This window comes from Pagrus major, chromosome 7, assembly GCF_040436345.1.
Source record: "Pagrus major chromosome 7, Pma_NU_1.0".
NCBI lineage: Eukaryota > Metazoa > Chordata > Actinopteri > Spariformes > Sparidae > Pagrus > Pagrus major.
In genome coordinates this window covers 775,335-794,471 of record NC_133221.1, presented here as the reverse complement: position 1 = coordinate 794,471, position 19,137 = coordinate 775,335, and the positions used below count along the sequence as shown (strand labels likewise).

General features: G+C 44.5%; 2 protein-coding genes and 1 long non-coding RNA gene across 3 annotated transcripts in view; 1 reads left to right on the top strand and 2 right to left on the bottom strand.

Moving 5' to 3' along the window:
- slc6a8 (solute carrier family 6 member 8) overlaps positions 1-10,577 on the bottom strand; it is a 32,075-nt gene extending 21,498 nt beyond the window's left edge. The window contains exon 1 of the mRNA XM_073470825.1: positions 9,153-10,577. Within this exon, the coding sequence (XP_073326926.1) occupies positions 9,153-9,483 (331 nt within the window). The 5' untranslated portion in view covers positions 9,484-10,577. The remainder of the gene's footprint in view (positions 1-9,152) is intronic.
- A 606-nt stretch (positions 10,578-11,183) lies between these two features.
- On the bottom strand, positions 11,184-14,626 carry LOC141000180 (uncharacterized). The gene is made up of 3 exons (XR_012179520.1): positions 14,404-14,626; positions 13,397-13,487; positions 11,184-11,666 (listed from the first exon to the last, which is right to left on the bottom strand). It is a non-coding gene; the product is annotated as an uncharacterized lncRNA (long non-coding RNA).
- A 2,839-nt stretch (positions 14,627-17,465) lies between these two features.
- LOC140999270 (NACHT, LRR and PYD domains-containing protein 12-like) overlaps positions 17,466-19,137 on the top strand; it is a 30,549-nt gene continuing 28,877 nt past the window's right edge. The window contains exons 1-3 of the mRNA XM_073469593.1: positions 17,466-17,593; positions 17,896-18,015; positions 18,610-18,729. Coding sequence (XP_073325694.1) covers positions 17,466-17,593; positions 17,896-18,015; positions 18,610-18,729 — 368 coding nt within the window. The remainder of the gene's footprint in view (positions 17,594-17,895; positions 18,016-18,609; positions 18,730-19,137) is intronic.

The window sequence follows — 19,137 nt, the reverse complement described above, 5'->3', positions numbered from 1 at the left end:
TCCCTGTGACGATGACACGGATCACAGCTGACACTGATTCGTGTGCTGGAAAACCACGTAGGAACTAAACTGTATCGACTCACACGACACGGATGAGATTGGAAATATAATCTTATATGACAGCATATATATGTGATGTACACGTGTGTGTATGTATATACTATGTGTATATGGCAGGTAACCATAGCAACAGACTGATGCTGACTGGTGAAACTGAACCAATTGAACTGGACTGAAAATGATTTAAGACGAGCCACGTCAGCTCTTCTCTCTCTCCAATCAGAGTCCAGTGTTCTCTGTGCCAGACACACACACACACACACACACACACACACACACACACACACACACACACACACACACACAGCTCTCATGATGATGTGTGAGACGCAGAGACACGGCCGCCGACTGACTGCTGGCTGAATGACAGCAGCGTCACTGATGATGCTGAATGAAGCTGCGCAGGTTAGCATTAGCCTGATACACACACACATTGTACTGCTGTGTTAGCCTAGCGTAGCCTAGCATGAAAACACACGAGCTGCTGGTGAGTCACGACTGCGGGGGGGGGGGGGGGGGGGGGGGGGGTCAGCACACACACACACACACACGCTCAGAGCTAAGTGGTGTAATGCTGTTAGCTCGTCAGTAACTCAGTGTTGATGGGATTACAGAGTACTATGGCCTCATCACAGTCAGCTGCACACACACACACACACACACACACACACGGCAGGCGCTCTCACACACTCTTGCTGGATTCAAACCACACAACTTTATTCAGTTTACAAACACAGCAGAATGTTTCCCGACAGACTCTATTGTTGAATATCTACTGTCGCTACAACACGATCCACACAATCCTCATTTCTGAGTCTCGGCTGTCGGAGTCAGAGTCAGGAGATGAAAACAGATTCAGTTTGTTTGAGTGCTTCACTCATAAATCTACACGCAGCACAGGCTGCTGTAGCTCACGGCTGGAGGCTGCTGTGGCAGCTCCAGGCTGTTCCTGGGGTTAGATACATGATCAATACTTTAAGTTATAGTTGAGGGTCAACACACAGATCCTGCCCTTACTGAAACACAATAACCAGTTTCATGATGCATTCAGACCAAACTAGATGACATACACAGACAATAAAACACACAAACAGGTGCGACTTGCAGCAGATTTTGCCAACGCTGTGTCGTGTCAGTGTTGACGTTAACGTCATGACATTAACGTCGCTGATGTTCAGACATTCATGAACAACAATGGAGGATAACAATCAGTAATCGCGGTCATTTGCAGACACTCAGAGCTGCACGATGACACGTCTACTGTACAGAGACCGGACAGAAAAGGAGCTGGCGTGGAGGAAAGTGAGCGAGGAAGTCAGACTACATGGTAAGTCATGGAAATACGTCTCAGCACAGCATAGCTCTGATTGATCTGAACTCCATTCAGGGGACAAACATTTTAAAAGTAGTTTTCTTGTCGTGTGGCCGACAGACACCAGTGTCAATGTTTAAAGATATTTTCACTGGTTTCAGTTAAATGGGGTCTTTGCTGGTTGTTGCTGAGTAAAGAATTTAAAAAGAAATAACTGAAGTTAAATTACAAGAACTTCTAAACTTTTGGAAGTGAAGAACGTCTTTCCTTTATGGGTCAGAACCAACGAGGAACAGGACCGATGAAACTCTCATGTATCAAAATGTGATCGTTAACCTGAGAGCAGGTGTGACAGCGAGAACATCTCTGTGGTCAGTGATCATGTCGCCAACATGTCCGACACGTGGTTCCTGTTCAGAGCTGGAAGAGAGACGAGACACAAATAGAGCTGCTGCAGTTAGCGCGCTAAGCTACAGTGAGTTAGCTAAGCTGGCTAATCCAGGGTAAGTCACTGGGCTAAATACTGACAGGCTGACAGGGCTAATGACAGAGCATCATCATCATCACCATCATCTTCATCAGCATCTTCATCATCAGCATCATCATCTTCATCATCTTCATCACCATCATCTTCATCATCATCACCATCATCTTCATCATCTTCATCACCATCATCTTCATCGTTATCATCTTCATCATCTTCATCACCATCATCACCATCATCATCTTCATCATCTTCATCACCATCATCTTCATCACCATCATCTTCATCATCATCATCACCATCATCATCATCACCATCATCTTCATCATCAGTGAAAGTCACACATATGAAGAGTGCTCGAGTAAAAGTCTTACAGTATCTGATGTTAAATGTAGTTAAGTATCAAAGTATCAGTAAAGTAACTGATCGTATATTAACATCAGATCATCAATCACTGTTTTTATCTGACTGATGAGAAAATCTATTCATTTAAAAATGTAATCTGTAAAGTAACTAGTAACTAAAGTTATGGAGTGGAAGTATAAAGTAACAATGGAAGGTAAAGCACATACACCTTAAACTCAGGTAGAGTACTTGAGTAAATGTACTTAGTTACATTCCTTCCAGCTGTGCTCAGGTCTTCTTCTTCTTCAGTGTGTAACCAAACACCTCCGGCCTCAGCTGGACTGTTCACTGCTGATGAGCTAATGTTAGCATGCTAACAGAGATGTTATGGATTGAAACACTGAGCTGTGATTGGTCGGTTTGTTGAGGTGAGGAGTTGGTTAATTAAGCGAGGTGAGTTCGGTTCAGTTGGCGTCCTCGACTCTCCGTAACACATTTGGCTCGCCTCGCTCTGATCTGCTGCCAGCTGACCCAGGATCAGCAGAACATAATCCATCACGCTGGATCCCACGAGCTTTAATTAAGATTCAAAGATTTATTTGAACACAGCGCGGCGCAGTGACAGCCTCTCAGCTGGCACCAACACCTGATGTGCTCCCACATAAAGGTTTCTGTTCAGCAGCTGAGTCTCCGACCTGAAGCTCAGAACTCACAAGTGATTCTGGCGGACATGAAAAGAACCAGCTGTTAATGTGACAGAAGTTAACTGCACACAAAAAGTCACATTTTAGAAGAACCTTTGAGGAACCTTTGAGTTCCTTAAAAACTTGTTCCTGGGACTTAAAGCAGCAGATAGTTTGGCCGAAACTACGGAAAGGTCCAATGTAACCTCTTCTCTTCCTCTGGAGACTTCCCAGAACCCCGGTGGATCTCAGATCAATGATAAGGCCTCAAGGATCCCTGGAACACTTCCAGAACCTCTCCAGGACCCTCAGAAAACTCTCACATGACAACAACTATAATGTCGTCCATCATCCGGTACCTCGTCCAGGACTCCTGCAGCCCTTCAAAGACCATCTCCATCTGCGACCGCGGTGACCCAAACAGGTTTCTTAACTCTGACCAAGTGGTTTCTGTGCCTGAACCAACCCGGAGCATAATCACAACCTAAACTAATGTAAAGGTGCAAATAAAGAAACGTTCAGTTTGAACTTCTCTGTGGTTTTGCATTTATTCTGGCGATTGTGTTTCCTTCCTCTTCCCGGTAGAAGAGAAACTGAGAACATCTGGAAGCTTCAACCTCTTCAGCGCCTCCTCAGCAACCTCTACAACATTCTCATGGACCTCCTCAAACTCCTTATTCTAGAGCCTGACCCGTATCACAGATAAATCAGTATCAGCTCACATGTTGCCCGATGTGCACCGAACCTTTCCAGTGAGAGATGCTGTGAGTGGTACGACATTTAAAAGTTCTTGTTGAAGCGTCTGTTTCACATCTTTGTCTCAACACACAAAGATCCTCACATCCACATCCGGCTCGATTCAACCTGAATCACATTAAGTGTCGATCAACAATAAATCACTTTAAACTTGTGATATTTATGTGTCTGTTTACACATTAAAGGAGCAGTCTGTAGTTTTGGTGAAGAAATGTTAATGAGCAGAGAAAGATCCTCATTGGCTGATTTTTTTCTGCCTAAACTAAATAAACAAACTCTCTTTGTTTTCATGACTGAATAAACTGAATAAACAACAACACCATTTATACTGTTTTACTTTGTTTATATGTGGCGGACCCTGCCACCTCTCTAGCTTCAGACAGTGTTCTGGGACCTTATTCTCCTCTGAGAGCAGCTGGTTTATTCACTGATGGAGACAGTTTGTATTATTACCTCATTAATATTGTAAATATTAAAACTCTCAGTTTGAATTTGTTCTCTAAGACTACGTACTGCTCCTTTAAACAAACCATCACACAAGCTGACGGCGTGTTCGACACACACGAGGCAGAAGAGACTGAATTTACAGTCTGAAGTCTTCCTGCCACATGCTAACTTAGCTTAGCTTAGCTGAGTTTAGCTCCCTGGCAGCGCTGCAGGTCGACGGCCCGCACACCTGAACAGAAGTGATAACTGGCTCATCTGAGCCAAACATGACGGAGCACCTGCTGATTATTGTTATCATGAGACATTAAATGATCACGTGACCCGAATCCAGATACAGACGATCCAGAACCAGTCTGAGCTTCAGAGCTGCTGGTACTTTTATTTACTGTCACACACACACACACACACACACACACACACACACACTCACACACACACACACACACACTCACACACACATTCAGCCACGTGTTTGACTCAGAGATCAAATAATCAGATTTTTGTATCATTTCATTTTCTGACTGTTGTTCAAACAATGGAGACATTAAAGAGTTTGATTGTGTTTGTTGTGTGTTTGTTGTGTACGAGCGGCTACATCAAACTGAAACTAACGGTCAGGACGACCTGAGTGATACACGTCAACAGAGAAATCATTGATAACTGATCGATCAATTCACCAGAGAGTCAGACCTGCTGTCAACATCTACCTGTGACACACCGTCTGTTTCAACCAGTAACACAACATCACCAGGCTCCATTAACAAATGTGGTGATTTTCAGAGTTGTTGAGTTAAAACAAACTTTATAACGTAGTGAAACTCTGTCTCTGACAGATTCTGAATCATTGTCTCCTTCTTGTAAATTCAGCATTAAATGAAAACAGTAAGTTGTTTGTTTCCTTGTAAAAAGTGTCAGTTTGTGGCAGCATGGCTGCACCAGCCTGTCTGCTTCTGTGTCTAAAGTGCTAAAGTCTGACCTGCCAACATTTAGCAGCTGTTTGAACACACTGTTTACACTGATTTCACCATTTACACTCAATTTATGAAAGAAGAAACATTTTATTGATCTAAACATGTCACATTTTACAGATACACTAAACAGTAACCAGTATAGGCGACTTCTTTGTCACCAGACTCCCTTAACAAATGTGTCAGTTTAGTGAGTTGTTGAGTTGGAGACACTTTATAAACTGTGTGAAACTCTGTCTCTGACTGATTCTGACTTATTTGTTCCTTCTTGTGAATTCAGCAAATGTTCAACATGAACTTCTTTCTGTCTTTGAGTAGAAACATGGAGTCTGTTTGTCCCACTGATGGACGGGTTAAGTCGGCAGAAACTCTTGAAAATGCTGGAAAATTCCTGGAGAACTCATCTCAACAACCTTTTCAAGGATTCCTGGAACATCTCAAGACTATGAGCTGAACCACAACAGCACAAAAAACCCTGATTGGCTGGTATACCGGGCTGTCCACATACTTTTGGCCATATAGCATATGAACGAGCAAGGAGGAGAGAAGAGGAAACAAGGAGAGGAAACAAGGAGGAGAGGAAACAAGGAGGAGAGGAGGAGCAGTGAGGTCTGTCAACAGGATTAAAAGATTACAGGCCACTCCTGTTAATCTCTCGTCCACGTGGTGACGGGGATGATGATGTCACACTTGGCAGCCAGTCATCATACACGCACACGCACACACACACGCACACACACACACACACACACACACACACACACACACACAGAGAGACCCCAACTGTCATGAAACTGCCCCATGACCTTTGACCCGGACTCTAATTATAGCTCTGAACATAATCAGTCCTGACCTTTGACCCCCGACCCTGACCAAGGTTCATTACCATGGAGACGTGCAGCTGAGCACGAACACCTGAACTGACCAATGAGAGCGCAGGACTGACAGCTGTGTAACAGCTGATCAGCTCAATCAGGCTGAGCTGATGGGCTGATCAATCAATCAATACTGTGCTAACAGGAGAAACCGCTGGAACATTTTCAAGGACATTGAGAACCTCCTCAAGGACGACTGGAACATTTCCATGACACCTGGAACCTGCAACTCCTCTCGGGAATCCATTGATCACCGATCAACATGGAACCCTGGAACATTTTCAAGGACCCTCAGAACGTCATTAACAACACCTGGAACATCCTCCAGGACCTCTGCAACCATCTCAAGGACCATCTTGAGACCAAGTCTCTTCAAGGACCTCGACAATGTCTGAGTGATGAACACTGAGCTGCAGGACATTTCATAACCAGCAGAGCAGAGGATCACTGTGTGTGTGTGTGTGTGTGTGTGTGTGTGTGTGTGTGTGTGTCCTTGGTAGGGTGACTGCAGTAACAACACACACACACACACACACACACACACACACACACTGCAGGATAATAAATCTGAGTGACTGTGGAGAGAGGACAGAGAGAGGAAAGGAAAGGAGGAAAGGAAGGACTGTGGTGGAAAGTAACTAAGTACATTTACTCAAGTAATCTCTTATGTTATATTTACATTGTAAGTTACTTTCTGCTTTGACTCCACTACATTTCCAGTGAACGTCTGAGGAGATAAGAACATTGTGAAGTCGACCGTAACTTTAATCTGATGCTGATTACTTCATGTACTTCTTCCACCACTGGTGTGTGTGTGTGTGTGTGTGTGTGTGTGTGTGTGTGTGTGTGTGTGTGTGTGTGTGTGTGTGTGTGTCAGAGCTGCTGCAGGTGAACATGTAGATAAGCAGCTTCGTCATAAATCGCTCCATAAAAGGAAACTATAACCCGCGGCAGCTCTGAACCTCGACGGGTCTCTCGGGAACCTTTCTGGGCCTCGAGCCGCAGCTTTGGATCCGGCAGCCGAGAGGTCAAAGGTCACGAGTCCTGCCTGAACATCAGTGGTCATCAGCAGCTCACAACATGAGTCACAATGTGAGGATCATAGTGGGGCAGCTGCTGGTGTGTTCAAGGACACTCTGACATTTAAGTTTCCATTTAAGGGGAATATGTTGAAGCATATCTCACCTGAACGTCAGCATCAGGCTGCACAGAGGAAAAAACAGTTCTGTAGGTGTTCTTACAGGTAAACTACAGCCTGTTATTTCCTGGAAAACAATTCAAAAATAACTAAGAGCACAGTGAGTCTGAACAATAACAACTTTATAACTTTATTCTGTGATTTGGCTGAAACTGGATCAACACAGAACTTTACTTGTATTTACTTGCATAATATTAGCTTATTAGCAGTAAGCACAGAGTCCAGCTGAGGCTGATGATGTCATCAGTTCTGCAGGTATTTAGTGGGAAACACACTAACATGTTGACCTGATGATGGCGCTACATGAGAAGTCAGAGGATCATTAAAGTTATGACAGTCGATCCTGAAGGGAACATGAACGTCTGAACAAACACATCTCAGATGAAGTGACATTACAACTTGACCACAGAGCTGCTGAAACAGGGGAATGTTCCTTTAAAGACGGAGTTTGGCTCCAGCGCTCGTTTGATAAATCAGGTGTGAAGCAGCAGAGTCGGCGGGAAGGAGGTGACCTTTCCAGACAGACACAGAGTCAGTTACCAGGACGTCAGTGAGTCTGTAATGTGAGAACTGAAGCTTTTCTCTGTGATTTAACACAAGTCTGACCTTCTCCTCCTCCTCCTCCTCCTCCTCCTCCTCCTCCTCTCTGTCCAGCTGAAACTGTGTGAACGAGACCTTTTCAGGTGACAGGAAACATCTCTTTATCTTTTCTTTCTTTTCTCTCTCTCAGCAGTTTGTCTCCGTTGGTGACGTTTAGTTTCGACAGAGATGAAACTGCACAAACATTTGGTGCCTCCAGCTTCCAGAGTCTGAGCGTCTTTGTAAACTAAACATCTGAAGACGTCAGGAGACCAAACAGCTCATCCAGAAAACAAGCGGCAAATTAATCGACAGCAAACAGCTAAATCAGCTTCGAGCTTCATCTCAGGACACACGTTCTGATTGTGACCAGCTGATAGAAACACGCTGACATCACATCATCACACACACTGTACATTCAGTGTGTGTGATGTGTTCAAGTTCACAAACTATGTGTCCGCTGTCAAACAGCCCCTGAACACATCGTTCAGTGAAGGTCCGGATGTCTGTGACTCCAGAGGAACCTGAATGCATCACAGCACCTCTGTAGTCTCATTCAGACACTTGTTAGCAGCCGCTAACCGTTTTTAACACACAGAAGAGCTTCATAATTAAACTGTGGACATTAATGATGAGTTTATGTTGGAGAACAATCAGCCTGTGGGAACACACACCTCATTTCACTCATTTAACTGAAAACACATTCATCCGAGTTTGAGACGAGGGGACAAGATGTGCTAACATGCTAACATGCTAACTGATTTACAGGTTTGAGGACTACAGACTGCAGCTCTGTACAACTCACTGAACTCAAGAGAGAGAAGATGACGTAGTGACGATACGCACCAGAGGGTTTATATGTTTCATAGTCGGGTGTAACGACGGCCTGAAGCTCACAGTCACCACGCTACAACATCTCAAAGTGACAAAGACGTACAGAGATGATAACTGAGTGTGGACGAGACTCTGGGATCGACCGGCTGGTGGTCGGGACATGGACCTCCAGCTTCTGTGATCACTTCCAAGTATCGTGCGGACGACTGTGCTGCGTTCACAAACACTCACATATTCACAAAAACAGGAAAACTACCGAGACACCGGGAGCCGACACTTCACATCAAACTGCGTTACCCAGAAGGCACCACCTGACGCTCACCTGTTCCTGTTCTCACCTGCCTGCTGTTTTATATCGGCGCCCGTTAAAGCAACGTTAAAGTACGTTAACATAAGGTTACTTTAACGTTACTTTAACGTTGACCCGAGAACACAAACTGATTGAGCTCACTATGGAAACACACTGAGCTGGTGACTACAAGAGGAGGCGGGGCTTCATCTTAGAAGTGGGTGTGGCCTCACCTCCCACTGGAGTGTGTGTGTGTGTGTGTGTGTGTGTGTGTGTGTGTGTGTGTGTGTGTGTGTGTGTGTGTGTGTGTGTGTGTGCTCACCTCCTCCGTTCTTGTAGCACAGGTAGGGGAACCTCCACACGTTGCCGAGTCCGACAGCGAAGCCCACGCAGGACATGATGAAGTCCATCTGCCGCGTCCATGTCTCCCGCTCCTGGTATCCTGGCCCCGCCCCCGTCACCACGCCCGCTTTCTTGTCCGGTCCGGCACAAGCACCACTGGCCGCCGCCGCCGCCATCGGGACGAGGCTGCCGTTAGCGGCCGCAGGAGGGTAACCGCCGCCGCCGCCGTTAGACAGGAGGTGGGGGCCCTTCTTGGTCTCCTCCAGGAGAACCAGAGAGCAGGACGAGGCTGGGAGAGCCTGTTTCTCCATCACACAGTCAGAACCAGTCAGGAACCAGTCAGGAACCAGTCAGGAACCAGTCAGAACCAGTCAGGAACCAGTCAGGAACCAGTCAGAACCAGTCAGGAACCAGAACCTTTAATTCCTGCAAGTTTTTGTCCTGTTTTTCTTGGTTCTGTCCTCAATAACCAGTCAGGAACCAGTCAGGAACCAGTCAGGAACCAGTCAGCTGTAGTTCAAACTTTCTCTCTCAGGTTCCTTTAATTCTGAGCTTTTTGTTTCGTCACTCACTCCTTGTCAGTTCCAGCCCAGTGTAACCAGTCGGTCAGGCCCAGTCTGCACTGGGCTCAGTTCTGCTACAGACTCGAGTGTTGCTGCTTGTTAAACTGACCTCAGTCTCTTGTTTCTCCCTTTAATTTAACAACTCTTAGTATTTCTAAAGACTCGGGTTGTTGAGATCTGTCTCTTCCTCACCTTGTGTTCACTCCTGCTGGGACACCGGTTCAGACCCAGTTCAGCCCAGTGGAGCAGATGAGTCAGTCAGTCAGCAGCAGGTGCAGCTCGGTCCTGTCCAGCTCTGCTGCCTCCTCCTTCTCACTGTCGCTCCTCTTCTCCTCCTTCAGTCAGATAATGATAATAATGTTTTTATTATTATCAGAACTGAGCTGGATCAGATCCAGAATCTGTTGCTTTATTTAAGAATCCAATTTCATCCGGACGAATTAATGAATGTACACAATCCCAAACATCTAGTAATAATCTGGAGACATTTCTTTCTCCAGTCAGAAATGAGAGCGAAAATGATCAAGTCAAAAAGAAACCGTGAAAATAAAGTAAAGGGATTTGAGCCGCCTGTCGGACCGCGACCTTCAAAAACAATCCACGAAACACTTGAATGTGAGTCTGAAGAATCGCATGGGAACAGAGAGTCACGGAGGAGACGGCGGCCTGCGGGGAGACGGAGAGGACGGAGAGGACGACCCGGTCACGGCGGCTCTGCGGCGGGACACCGAGCTGCGCACGGCTTCAGTCCCGGCGGCGGGCGGCGGGCGGGCGGTGCGGGCGGTGCGGGCTGTGCAGGAATGACTGCAGCTCCATCAGAGGAGGAGAAGCTGAAGAGAGCCGAGCGTCAAATGTCCCGAGCGACTCACTGCGAGCTATTTAAAGTCCTGCTGCGCTGCGAGCGTCTGTCCGTCCGTCTGTCCGCCGCCGGCTTTAAAAGGAGAGAGGCTGCTGCTGCCGCGGCTGACGTCACACACAGGCCCCGCCCCCTGCCGCTCTCTCCCTCTCTCTCCCTCTGTACGTCATCACGGTCACCCCCCTCTCTCCTCCTCCTCAGCCCCCCTCCTCTTCTCTGTGTCTCTGACGTCACAGGAGTCCCCCCTGCACACACACACACACACACACACACACACACACACACACACACACACACACACAGGTGGAAAAGTACCCAGAAGTCTTACAGTGTGTGATATTAAATGTTATCAGTCAGAAAGCAAAGTGACATAAACCAGCAGGGGGCGACCTCCGCCAGGCTCTGATCATTAATCTGTCAATGAAATAAATTAATTTAAAAATGTGCTCTCATGCAGAAGTAATCTGTAAAGTAACTAATAACTAAGGTATCAAAAAAATGCAGTGGAGTGGAAATATAAAGTAACAGAGAACAGAAATACTCAAGTACATCACACACACACGCGTGCGCGCGCACGCACACACGGTCTGAATCCAGTGTTCAGGGTTTATTAGTATTATCACACTGCTTTTCTTGTAAGACCCGCCCCCCTCCGCCTCTGATTGGCTGCTGTCCATCATGTTCACATGTAAAAGCCTCCAGCTTCCTGCTCTGTGCTGACAACATCCGTTCAGTTGTTGGACGTGAGAAGGCGAGAAAAGTTCAGCTGATCAGCGTCTTCTTCTGACAAAGAAACAATCAGACAGATGTTTGTGTCCCTGACAGTCCGGTGGACAACCAGAGGAGAGTGGGCCGGGATGCACTTACTGTATCACCTCACCACAAATAAGCCTCAGCTAGCTAGCGTGCTGCTCCTAACTGTATGTTCAGTGGTTGTCTGCTGATCCAGCTGACTGTGAGCTGTAGTTTCACCAGTAAACACACCGACTTCTTCAGCTGTCACAGCTGCAGTGTCTCTGACAGACCAGGTGTCTGTAGGGCGGGCTGCCCTGCCACTGGTCCACCATCCAGACACCTGGGAGGGGAGGGGAGGAGAGGAGGAGAGGAGAGGAGAGGAGAGGAGAGGAGAGGAGAGGAGAGAGGAGGAGAGGGGAGGAGAGGAGAGGAGGAGAGGGGAGGAGAGGAGAGGAGAGGAGGAGAGAGGAGGAGAGGGGAGGAGAGGAGAAGAGAGGAGAGGAGGAGAGAGGAGGAGAGGAGAGGAGAGGAGGAGAGGAGAGGAGAGGAGAGGAGAGGAGAGGAGAGGAGAGGAGAGGAGAGGAGAGGAGGAGAGGAGAGGAGAGGAGAGAGGTTTTTGGTTTTCAAAGTCCCTTTATTAAACAACTCCAAGTAGAAATCAGATCATTTCACATTCTCACTTCAGGTCAAAAAAAACCCCCAAAAACTCAAAAATTAACAATCAGCTCCTCCTCTTCCCCCACAGAGCACAACACCCCCCCAACAGCCCATATGCGACTGAAAGTCTGAACATTGTCCATCATGTGATAGTGAGCATGTTCCACCCTCAGTCGGGCCTTCAGCAGCCCCTCCAGAACCGGCACCAGCTGCACACTGCCGTTGCCCTGAGTCCGGTTCCTACGAGTCAGCCAGACGGCCAACTTTGCAGAACCAGATAAAAAGTTCATTAATGTATGCACAGCTTTTTTCCTAACACAGTATTTTGGACCAAATATAAACAGACCAAATGAAAAAAACTCCCCAAAACCCTGAAACCACTTTTTTAAAAGCTCAAATAGAGCCACCAACCGAGGACAGTTAACAAATAAATGTTCCAGGGTCTCACTGAGAACAGAAGATACACTCCTGCCCCAGCTCCGGATCCACGTGTGCTCTGTATCTGTTCGTAGCTATTGCCCCATGTACAATCCTCCACTGGAGGTCTGCTGTCCGCTTCTCAACAGGCAGCTTGTACGGGGACCGCCAGCTGCCCTTCGGGGAAACATCTGGACCAAAAAAATCAGTCCACCTCGACTCATTCGTCCCTGCCAAGGAGTGCAGGTTCAGCACCTTCACACAGCTCTGATACAGCGCCTTCTTCTCTGCATCCTGACACTTGTCCAGGTGAAGAGTTGAGAAGGACAGCAGCTGACCACCTCCCTCCTGCCACTCCCCCACAGCTGGAGGAGCAGATAGAGAGGGGAAGCTGTACTCACCCTCTTCACTCCACTGGTCACATAAAGCCTGGTTCTTGACAAACCCTCTCTGGGACTGAGGCAGGGCAGCACAGACTTCCTCCACCACTTTGCTGATCAGCCTTTTAGAGGTGATGTTGCTCCTCTGCCTCAGAGCGTCCACAGATCCTGCCGTCATCTTCATCAGGTGGCCTAGTTTGGTGCAGCCAGTCTCTCTGAGGTTGGGGGGGGGGGGGGGGGGGGGGCACAGCAGGAAACAACCAGCAGTGTATGAAGTATTAACGTTGTGTTTGTTGTCTGACAGGATGTTGAGTGTTTGACTCACATCACTACAGTTTTCTGTTTCGCCTGTGAAGATTTAAAGTTGCTTCATGCACTGAGAGCCCTGTGCTGCCAGCAGACAGACACAGACACAGACACACACACACACACACACACACACACACACACACACACACACCTCCTGGACACAAAACACCAGGTGTGTTGGAGCGATGAGGAGGATGAGCGATGAGGAGGCCGTGACCTTCCTCTCAGTAACACACGGCTCTAACAGGTTGAACTGCAGAATAAACAACTCAAAACATCCAAACCCTTCAGAGAGGAGCTTCCTCACCTCTGTGTGACCTCTGACCCCGCTGACTCAGCACCTCGCCCATGTGATGACTGACTGATGAGACGACAGGCGGAGGATTTAAAGGAGCAGTCTGTAGCATTGGTGAAGAAATGTTAGTGAGCAGAGAAAGATCCTCATTGGCTGAAACAAACTAAACAAACAAACTTTCATGACTGAATAAACAAACTGACCTTAAAGGACAACACAGTTTATACTGTTTTACTTTGTTTATATGTGGCGGACCCTGCCACCTCTCTAGCTTCAGACAGTGTTCTGGGACCTTATTCTCCTCTGAGAGCAGCTGGTTTATTCACTGATGGAGACAGTTTGTATTATTACCTCATTAATATTGTAAATATTAAAACTGTCAGTTTGAATTTCTACAAAACTACTCAGAGCTGCTTTAAACAGTCCTACAGCTCCGTTAAAACACAGTGAACAAAGAGCGAATACAACAACGGACGAGTGAAAACACTTCATTAGTCATTAAAAACATTAAGTGTGACTGAATTCGTCTCTGATGGAAAGAATCTGCTCAGTTCACACAAACTACAGCTGATCAGCCGTTCTCTCCTGTTGTTGTTCTGCAGTGAAAATAATATGAAACTCCATAAAATATGTCACTTAGTCAGTTCAGTCAGTGAGACCCAGACTAAAGCCTGACACAGAGTCAAGAGATCTGACTAATACCTGCAGTGACTGAATGGTCCAGACTATTACCTGGTAACTGAGAGCCAAGGTCCCAACTAATACCTGGAAATGAACAGGAGGACTTGACTTTCTAGAAAATGTTTGGAGGGCTGCAACTAATGTCTGGAAGTAACTGGACAGGTGAGCCTGGTTAAAACTACCAGTGGGGGCTGACTAGTAACTGGAAATCACTAAAGTTGGAGGGCTACAACTAATATCTGAAGAGGACTGGATGTTGAACCTGGCAGAGACTAGAGGTGCAGTTTACTACCTGACACTGTGGTGACGGGCCTGACTAATACCTGGCAGGGACTTACAGAGACGAAGACTCCTCGTTTCTCTTCAACAGATGTTTTCTTGCAGTTTCTCATCTCTTAAAAAAACTGTTTCTGACACTGGGAGGATTAAAGAACACGATCTGTTGATCTGTTTTAAATTTCTACCTTTCTCAATCTGTCCCGGTGCTGAAACAAGTCCAGCTCCTCGAGTTACTCTGACCTGGATGACTGAGAAGCTTCATCAACATCTTTGTTAATCTGACGTGTGATCAGATACTGAGGTGCTTCAGGTGTGTTGGTCAGGATCACCTGCAGGCTGAGCCGCTTTCTTCTTTCAGTTCAGGATGGAAACCAGAGAAGCTGCAGCGCTGAAGCAGTCACTGTCTCCCCCTGGTGTCTCCTCCATCAAACTACAGCCAGTTTATTGGTTTCCTGCCTGCAGCCCTGCAGCTGAGCTGAGCTGCTGACATCATCAGGAGCACATGCAGCATTAAACTGAGGCCAAAAGATTATAAATATTCTCTGTGATGTTTGACCATTAAATTCAAGTCACTGAGCTGAGCATCCAATTTTCAAAAAAGTAAATATAATAAATAATAATTTTATTCATTTGAAAAGTCCAAAGTCCTTCAGCAGCTCTCACTGCTGTTCTGAAGAGTGACGGACTGAACGTCCAATGAAAGTCAGCTCTTAATGAGTCAGAATATAATATATAATATAATGTTTATATTATAAAACCTTACAGCTCCTCCTGGTGCTGATTAAACCCCTGAACTCTTCTCTGTTCATCAAAATTACATATTTATAAATTTTTTACATAAAAAATAAAAACCTTCATCAAACACACAAACCTCTGCTTGGTTCTGTTTATTTATTTATCACTTTTATTTAATGTTGTTTATAATAATATTTCATATACATTAGGTTTGTTATTGAATATTAATATGTTTCTGATTTCTGAGGTGGATGGGAATATTTAATATTTTAATTTGTTTGGAAAAAATGAAATGGACAAAAATCTAAACGTTTAAATTCAACTGTTCATATTTTCTGGCTGATTCAACAACTGAAAAGGAAAAATAACATTCAAAATGTACTTTATCTATAACTATCTGGACGTTACTGGTTTGAATCTGACTATTGTCAATAAAGTTTAAAAAAAACAAAACAATTTTCAGTAGTTAAATTTGCCTGCGAAAAACTAACCAATGACGAGGCAGTGATTTAAATGATTTTTAGTGGTTTTGGTGGAAGTGGCGGAGTTAATGAGTCTGTTCATTTATGGAAACAGATTTTAAAATGGAGTCACTTCTTTAAGAGGCAGGTTAACAATGTGATGTCAGCCAGATAAAAGATACACAGGTAACTAATATAAAATAAAATATATTGAATGTATTTTTGATTCTGAACTCTGTTGTTTGGTCTTTCCTCTTCTGGTTAAAGTGTAAAATGGTGAAATATTAGTGGAGTTGTAATGAGTGTCTGCTCCACACAGAGAGTGAACCACCAGCAGCTTGTTTAATGACGAGTTTATCAAGTATTTACAAGTTCATCCTTTGTTTTTTATATTTCAGGTTGTGTTCTGGATCAGTGTGATTAAGAGACTATCTCTTCCCATTGTATGATCTACTTAAAGTTGAAGACTGTTCCAAAAAACTGTCTTTTCATCTGCGCCTTTATGACCCAACACTTTTCAACACAAAGTGACGAACTCGTCTAAGAATGTTTTCTTTCATGACATTTTTTTTTAGTTTATTTTGTATATGTATGACAATAAAAGCTAACAGAGCTTGTAAAATGTAACAAACTGAAAACAGTTCAGTTTGAACTTGGTGGCAGTGATGATGGCAACAGTAGATAAAGATGATGATTCATAACTAACAAAGCACCCTTCACCATATCACAAGTCAATGTTTGCCATTTTTGAAATGAAGAAAGCATTATATTTTTTTCAATGTTCGCTCTGTTTACCGTAAACAATCTTCATCACTGCCTGCAATAATTTGCAGTCCAAACTGAGTAAGCATGTCGAGGTATGTTAAACATTTGTGTCATTCCAGATAAACATTTTAAAGATGTCTCTGCTAGTCGTTTAAGTTTTCATGCTGGTTGGTTAGATCAAAAAATCTCATGAATTCCTGCATTTCTCTGTCAAGGTTTCATAATTGGACCGGGTCCTGTGTGAATCCACTGCTGACACATAGTAATAGTTACCCAGTGAAAATGCTGAGTTAACTAACTAAAGTCTTTTCACAAATATTTGTTTACATTGTGTAAATAAACACAGCATTATTTATGGTAACGTCACATGAAGGCCGTGGATTCACATCAATGTGTTGCGTACACGTTTGCATATTCTAACATATTTTTCAGGACTTTACCTTAAGTCAAATTTGACTGAACTATAACTTATATTGTAGTCATATTTGACCAGTAAGAAGCTGCTGTGCTGACTATGGAGGGCAGTCATCATCCATCTGCAACATCCAACTGATTTTAGCTGTGCAGTACCAGGAAGAGGTAGCCAGGCTGGAGTTCATTCAGAGATTTGTGTATCATACAGCTGGGTTTGTGTTCACTGTAAGTCTGTAAAAGAGCTCAATGAGTTCAGTTTAATCTAGTTTGAAGACTTTAGTTGTCACTTAAGCAGTACAGATTAATTTCATCAAGTACGAATGTTTTGATTAAACCCATTTAAATTAAATCTGTTAAAGCCAAGAGATTCTCATAAACACATGGTGTGTGTGTGTCTCTCTCTCTCTCTATCACTCATTCAGGTGCACACACAAATTGATTTCCTGTAAATGGAGATGGGAGGAGCAACATTTCAACAATTCAACATTTACAAGGTGATCAAGGTCCAGGTTCAATTCAGACTCCATTTTGAGTGGACAGAGCAGAAGGAGAAGTGAAGTCAGTGCAGGGTGAGTGTTAACACAATATTTTTACCATGTTACTGTCAAAGAGTCAGATTCTGTCTGTGGACTGTCGAGGAGAGAAATGTTAGAATGAACTGTTTGATTTATCTGTGGACACAAAGTCCTGATTGGCTCACAGCCAGTGTCTCTGTTTCTCCTCTCAGACTGACTTCAGATTAGAAGATGAGTGTTGTGGAGGAGGAGGAGGACAGAGCAGAGCCTCCAGGATCCATCTGTCTGTCTATGAAGAAAGACTGGTCCAGAGATGAACCTCCAGTCTTCCGTAATAAACCTGGACCCTCAGACACAAAGTAAGAGAACTGATATTATCTATTTTTGCTGCTTCTACTAAAATGTATTTGCTAACTAGAATTTGTGACACATCAAGAAATCATGATAGAAATCATTTGTTATGTTCCCCTCTTAGTATTATGTCAGCTGTTATTCACCTAAAAAGCTGTTAACTAAGTTAAAAGGACAAATACAAACTTCCAAACCTCCTAATTATCAACAGTAGCAGCTGCTTTTGTATTTAGAGCCTCTTAAATGACTTTCATCAGAGAATTTATCAAAGATTCATGTGGTATGAATAAAAACATGTTGGTGTTTGCAGAGTTCAGTCCAACAGACAGAGAGCGGAGTCTACAATATCCAGCTGTGTGTCTATGAAGAGCGACTGGTCCAAACAAGATCCTCTACAATTCAGTAATGACCCTGGACCCTCGGACACAAAGTAAGAGAACTGATAATAACCCAATTAACTGACTCATTTTCAGTGAGACTCTGACAATTTAATGTTTTGTTGATTTGGTGTTTGTATATTAGAATGAACATTTGCTGAATTTACAAGAAGGAACAAATAATAAAGAATTAGTCAGAGACAGAGTTTCACAAAGTGTATAAAGTTTCTCCTAACTCAACAACTCACTAAAGTGAGACATTTTTTAAGGGAGTCTGGGGACTTTGTCTCCCTCTTCCTCTCCTTGCTGTTGTTGACTGTGGTTAATGTGGCTAATTTAACTGTAGTGTGTTGGTGTTTCACTTGCCGTCTGCTGTAGTGCAAAATGTTTGGTCAGTCTTCCCTACCGAGTCTCTGCCGGACAGGGCCCAGTATTTACTGATGGTGATTAGGCTATGTGATGTGATTTTGAGCAAAACACGTAAACAATGTCTTTATTGCTTTCCTCGATGCAATCATGGTCAACACAAAACACAAACTTTAAAATCTCTTAACATTTGACTCAAGCAGTAGTTTGTGTATTCAGAGCTTCTTAAGTTTCATCAGAGAATTTATGTGGTATGAATAAAGACATGTTGGTGTTTGCAGAGTTCAGTCCAACAGACAGAGAGCGGAGTCTACAATATCCAGCTGTGTGTCAATGAAGAGCGACTGGTCCAAACAAGATCCTCTACAATTCAGTAATGACCCTGGACCCTCGGACACAAAGTAAGAGAACTGATAATAACCCAATTAACTGACTCATTTTCATTGAGACTCTGACAATTTAATGTTTTGTTGATTTGGTGTTTGTATATTAGAATTTCTACTAAAATGTATTAGCTAAGTAAATTTTGTCACACAAAGAGAATCTTTAAATGAATCCTCCTCTTAGCCAGTCACTAGCCCCATCACACTGCCCTCTGAGTGGGAATCATGCGCCGATTCTCTGCATCGTCCTCTGTGTTAAAATTTCAGATGCTGAAAGTGGGGAAATTTCGCTGTAGCTCTGATGCACCTTTTGAGGTCGTGTCAGAGGTAGTCAGAGGTAGAGTCAGAGGTAGAGTCAGAGGTAGTATCAGAGGTAGTATCAGAGGTAGAGTCAGAGGTAGTGTCAGAGGTAGTGTCAGAGGTAGA